This window comes from Cebus imitator, unplaced genomic scaffold (assembly GCF_001604975.1).
Source record: "Cebus imitator isolate Cc_AM_T3 unplaced genomic scaffold, Cebus_imitator-1.0 Scaffold234, whole genome shotgun sequence".
Taxonomy (NCBI): Eukaryota; Metazoa; Chordata; class Mammalia; order Primates; family Cebidae; genus Cebus; species Cebus imitator.
In genome coordinates, this window is record NW_016107549.1 from 1,919,846 (window position 1) to 1,925,756 (window position 5,911).

The 5,911-nt window shown below is 46.1% G+C and overlaps 2 protein-coding genes across 4 annotated transcripts in view; one reads left to right on the plus strand and one right to left on the minus strand.

Moving 5' to 3' along the window:
- The window catches only part of ZNF791 (zinc finger protein 791), a 22,190-nt gene extending 17,040 nt beyond the window's left edge, over nt 1–5,150 (minus strand). Inside the window, exon 1 of one of the 2 annotated variants that reach the window (XM_017497840.2) lies at nt 4,988–5,150. Coding sequence is in view for 1 of the 2 variants with exons in the window: in XM_017497839.2 (XP_017353328.1) it covers nt 4,988–4,990 (3 nt within the window). In the remaining variant the exon portion in view is untranslated. The remainder of the gene's footprint in view (nt 1–4,987) is intronic. The other variant, XM_017497839.2, reaches the window with a different exon arrangement.
- A 52-nt stretch (nt 5,151–5,202) lies between these two features.
- ZNF490 (zinc finger protein 490) overlaps nt 5,203–5,911 on the plus strand; it is a 38,539-nt gene continuing 37,830 nt past the window's right edge. For both annotated transcript variants that reach the window (XM_017497847.2, XM_017497848.2), the window contains exon 1: nt 5,203–5,507. In XM_017497847.2, coding sequence (XP_017353336.1) covers nt 5,391–5,507 — 117 coding nt within the window. In that variant the 5' untranslated portion in view covers nt 5,203–5,390. The remainder of the gene's footprint in view (nt 5,508–5,911) is intronic.

Consider the following 5,911-nt stretch of genomic DNA (forward strand, 5'->3'; position numbering starts at 1 on the left):
CAGCTACTTGGGAGGCTGAGGCAGGAGAGCTGCTGCTTGAACCCAGGAGGTAGAGAATGCAGTGAGCTAAGACTGTATCACTGCACTCCAGCCTGGGTGACACAGTGAGACTCTGTCTAAATAACACAAAAAAATTAAATTTGAATTAAATGAAAAAAGAACTTATCAAAATTTGTGGAATGCAACAAAAACAGTGCCTAAGTGAAATTTATACTAAACTCTCACACACCCACAAAAAATGTATACGTGGATCTTACACCTTTCACAAAAATTAAGCCCAAATCAATTACAGATGTAAATTTAAAATGCAAAACTATCCACTTGGCTTTGGTGATGAATTTTGAGATAAACCACCAAAAGCACAATTTATGAAAGGAAAAAATAAGTTTCACTTCATTAAAATGAAAACCTCGTACTCTATGAAAGCAAGTGTTAAAAGAATAACAATAAAAACCACAGAGAGATTTTTGAAAATCTTCACAAAAGCACTTATCTGATTAAGGACTAGTATCTAAAGTAAAGATCTCCCTGTTTTTTCTTTTTTCCATTTTTTTTTTTTTTTTTGAGATAGAGTTTCACTATTGTTGCCCAGGCTAGAGTGCAATGGTGCGATCTTGGCTCACTGCAACCTCCGCCTCCCAGGTTCAAGTGATTCTCCTGCCTCAGACTCCTGAGTAGCTGGGGTTATAGGCATGAGCAACCATGCCCAGCTAATTTTGTATTTTAAGCAGAGATGGGGGTTACTCCATATTGGTCAGGCTGGTCTCAAACTCCTGACCTCACGTGATCCGCCTGCCTTGGCCTCCCAAAGTGCTGGGATTACAAGACATGAGCCACTAGGCCCAGCTTCCTTTTTTTTTTTTTTTTGATGAGATGGAATTCAGTGGCTCGATCTCAGCTCACTTCAACCTCCACCTCCTGGGTTCATGCGATTCTTCTGCGTCAGCCTCCCAAGTAGCTGGGACTACAGGCATGCGCTACCATGCTCCACCTAATGTTTTTTTATTTTTAGTAGGGATGAGGTTTTACCATGTTGGCCAGGCTGGTCTCAAACTCCTGACCTTGTGATCTACCCACCTTGGCCTCGCAAAATGCTAGGATTACAGGTGTGAGCCACTGTGCTCGGCTTCCTTGTTTTTCTTTTTCTTTTTTTTTTGAGACAGTCTTGCTCTGTCATCCAGGGTGGAGTGCAGTGTTTCAATCCTGGCTCACTGCAACCTATGCCTCCTAGGCTCAAGCAATTTTCATGCCTTAGCCTCCCAAGTAGCTGGGACTACAGGGGTGCCCCACCACACTGGGCTAATTTTGTCTTTTTTCCAATCCCGTGGCAGCTCCAGTCCTGGCCTCAGCCTACCACTCCTCAGCCCCACTGCCTGGCAGCCTGGGTGGCCTCACATGAACCACCATGCCTGGTCTCCTTTTTTTTTTTTTGAAACAGGATCCATTATGCTGCCCATGCTGGGCTTGCACTCCGCAATGCAAGCAATCCTCCCACTTTAGCCTCTGGAGTAGCCAGGATGACAAGTGTGCGCCCCCCACGCCTGTCTCCAAAGAACTCTTAAATCTCAACAATAATAAGACAAACGACCCAATGAAAAATGGGCAAGAGACCTAAACACACATCTCACCAATGAAAGATATACAGATGGCAAATATACATATGAAGAGATGCTCCACATTATATGTCATTAGAGAACTGCAAATAAAACTGAAGAGACATCACTTACACATTAGAATGGACAACGTTCAAAATACTGAGAACAGCAATGGATAGCAAAGATGCAGGCAACAGGAATCCTGATTCCTTTGCTGGTAGGAATGGGAAATGGTAGGTCCACTTTGGAAGATAGGCAGTTTCTCACAAAACAAAACGTTCTCTTACCAGAGGACCACATTCTCTTATCACATTCCTTGCTATTTACTCACATGAGTTGAAAACTGTTTACTCAAAAGCCTGCTCATGAATATTTATGGGAAATTTTTTCATAACTGCCAATTTTAGGACTTAACCAAGACATCCTGCAACAGGTTTATGGATAAATAATCTGTGGTACAATCTTATGATGAAATACTGTTCCATGGTAAGAGAAGTCAGGTATCAAGCCATAAAGACACAGAAGGACCTTCAAAGTACATTGCTCAGTGAAGGATGCCAATCTGAGAAGGCTACATCCTGAATAACTCCAAGTGTATTACATTCTGGAAAACAGAAAACTGTAAGACAGCAACAATATCTTTGGATGTCAAGAAGTTGTGGGAGGCCAGGCGCAGTAGGAAGCCAAGGCAAGCAAACTGCTTGAGCCCAAGAGTTTAAGACCAGCCTGAGCAACATGGCGAAACCCCATCTCTACAGAAAATACGAAAATTAACTGGGCATGGTGGCACGCACATGTAGTCCCAGCTGTTCTGAGGAGGCAGGAGGATCATCTGAGTCTAGGAGGTAAAGGCTGCAGTCAGCCATGATCACACACCACTGCACTCCAGCCTGGGCGAAAAGGAGTGGGACCCTGTCTCAAAAAAAAGTTAAACATGGGAGACTGAGGTGGGAGGATGGCCTGAGTCCTGGAGTTCCAGACCAGCTTGGGCAACAGAGTGAGACACTGTATTTAAAAAAAAAAAAAAAAAAAAAAAAGGCCAGGCCCAGTTGCTCATACCTGTAATCCCAGTACTTTGGGAGGCCGAGGCGAGTGGATCACCTGAGGTCAGGAGTTCAGGATCAGCCTGACCAACATGAAGAAAGCTTGTCTTTACAAAAAATACAAAATTAACTGGGCGTGGTGGCACATGCCTATCATCCCAGCTACTCAGAATCACTTGAACCTGGGAGCCAGAGGTTGGTGAGCTGAGATCATGCCATTGCAATCCAGCCTGGACAATAAAAGCAAAACTCTGTCTCAAAAAAACAAAAACAAAGGTTAAATATATTCCCAAGCTTGGACCTAGACTCTCCCAGCTTGAAAAATGTAACCCCTAGAGTGGGTCAGTCCCTGGTAATGGAGAATAGGATCAACTGATCAGCAAGGAACTATGAGAGCTCCACACCTCCTTCTCTCCTTTGGTAGCAAAGAAACATTAGCTTCCCCAGGTTTCCATTTTCCAACATGGTGATAAAAATAGAAAAAAATTAGCCAGGCACGGTGGCGCATGCTTGTAATCCCAGCTTCTCAGGAGGCTGTGGCAGGAGAATCACCTGAATCCGGGAGGTGGAAGTTGCAATGAGCCAAAATTGCACCACTGCACTCCAGCCTGGGCAACAGAGCAAGACTCAGTCTAAAAAAAAAAAAAAAAATCTAGCAGAATAACTCAAACCCAGTGTTTATGTAAAAAGGATGTAAGAAAATTTTAAGGCACTTTTGCTAACAACAAGAAAACCCACTACTGCTTTCAGAAAATGATAATGTCGGGCCGGGCATAGTGGCTCATGCCTGTAATCTTAGCACTTTGAAATGTTGAGGCTGGCGGATTGCTTGAGCCCAGGAGTTCAAGACCAGCTTGAGCAACACAGCCAGACCCCATCTTTAAAAAGAAAAGAAAAGAAAATGATAATGTCACTTAATTATTTCCATGGCAGGGAACAGTTTGCTAAAGTATTACTCATATCTGAATGCTTCTAGGTGTTGCAAGTTTAAGTCCTGGAATACCATCTGAAATCATCAAACTGGCCAGGCACAGTGGCTCATGCCTGTAATCCCAGAACTTTAGGAGGCCAAGGCAGGTGGATCACCTGAGGTCAGGAGTTCGAGACCAGCCTGGCCAACATGATGAAACCCTGTCTTTACTAAAAATACAAAAATTAGCTGGGCATGGTGGTGGGTACCTGTAATCCCAGCTATTCAGGAGTCTGAGGCAGGAGAATTGCTTGAACCTGGTAGGCAGAGGTTGCAGTGGGCCGAGATTGAGCCACTGCACTCCAGTCTGGGCAACAAAGACTCCGTCTCAAAGAAAAAAAAAAAAAAAAAAAGAAAAAGAGAAAAGAAAAGAAAATCATTGAACTAAAAGAACAGACCTCAGAAACATATTCCATGTGCTCAGGCGAAGAACAAAGAATTTTTAACACGTAATACTGGGATTTTTTTTTTTGAGATTCACTTCTTTTTTGTCTCTTTGGAAATATACTGTCTCTCAAGTTCTTCTGATACCATATATTTTACATTTATCGGAAAAATTACATTCAAGTGAATATATCTTTTCAAGGTCATAAACCTAAGGTGGGACAATGCCAATCTGAAACTGTGCTGAAAGGAGAGATCACCCAAGAATGTTTACAAAAAGGAATCTCAACCCAAAGGAGTTCCCATAGGATATCTGTGCCCTGGAAAAATGCCAGAATGAGAGGCATAGCATTTTATGCAGAGTAGTTCCAAGTAAATAATTTCCCTGTTTTTCTCTCATGTAAAATATCCACAAACAAGAAATAAATCTTTTAAAAGAGGCATCCATAGGAAAAAAGATTTTTAAAATACTGCATGTGTTTGAAATGCACCACGCAGGACAAAGAGTTGGTGATGATGTTTTCCATTGGAGGGGGAAGTAGGCGTTTGGGAATGCGGGGAGGGATCTGGAAATTCAGGGATTTATGAGCTGCCGTAGGAGGAGCTAGGCTGGGGGACAGGGTAGTGGATTTGAGGCTCTGCTTCCAACATCTTTGTAAGACTCGGGGAAATCGCCTTTGGGAAGAAAGTAGGGACTGGGGACCCCACAGACTGCAGCTCCTCCCACACAAACCCCACACACAAGGCGGGACTCTCCCATGGCCCTCCCGTAGTTCCTGCACAATGTGGGAAAGACGCGGGGCTGTGGGCCCAGAGCTGCCCAGAGAGGGAGGGCTCCGGGGCTGGGACCGCAGTAGCCGCGCGGGGACGGGACAGGACGGTTGGAGTCCCGGCTGCCAGCCCAGCCCACACTGCTGCCGGCCGGAGGTGACCATGGGGAGGCCCGGGTCCCACGACAACGGCTGGTTCCAACCAGTCCGGCCCTGCACACTCACCATTTTCTGGCCTCAGGGGTTTCCCGGTGTCGTCCCTACGGCTCACGCTGCCAGCACAGGATACAGCGCATCAGATGCAGGTAAACAGCAAACTGACGCATCAACGGGCCAGGAGACGGTAAACTGAGCACAATCCGATCGCATAGTGACGTAACACGCATTTGCGCAGCGAAGCTGTACCCTTCTTTCCGGTGGCGCCTCTGATTGGGCAATTAATACAGCCCCGCCCCCTTTTGTCCAAATGACAGCTAGGCGGCAGGTCTTGTAGCTAGGCAGACCCCGTTTCCGCCAGTGGGACGGAACTAGTGCCCTCCGTGGACAATTGTGTGGAAGCAGAAATTGTTCCGGATCTCGGGTCGGACACGGAAGCCTTCCTACAGTGTTTCTGGATGCGGGGACAGGGATGCGCAGGAATTCCAGTCTCAGTTTCCAGATGGAGCGACCCCTCGAGGAGCAAGCCCGGAGCAAGTGGTCGTCTACTCAAGGCCGCACAGGAACAGGAGGGTCTGATGTGCTCCAGGTACTAGGGGCTTGGCATAATGTTGTAAGGCCTCTTATGAAATAGTGACCCTTATTTATAAACGGACAGTTACCCCATCATGTGTAATAAAAAGTGTGGCTGCATTTTAATCCTTGACCTTAACAGCGTGGATGCTTCCACCTTTTTTTTCCCACCTTCACACATTTGGCACTTTAGAAAAGTAACCCCAAGCTAGGGCGTGGTAGTACACACCTGTAGTCTCAGCCGCTGGGAGCGGGGGTGGGGGGAAGGTGGATGGGCTGAGGCAGAGCTACTTGGGGTGGCGCGAGTGTGGGGGTGGGGGGACGGTGGATGGGCTGAGGTGGGAGGATCACGTGACACCAGGAGTTTGAGTTCAGTCTGGGCAGCATAGCCAGAACCCATCTCAAGGGAAAAAAAAAAAA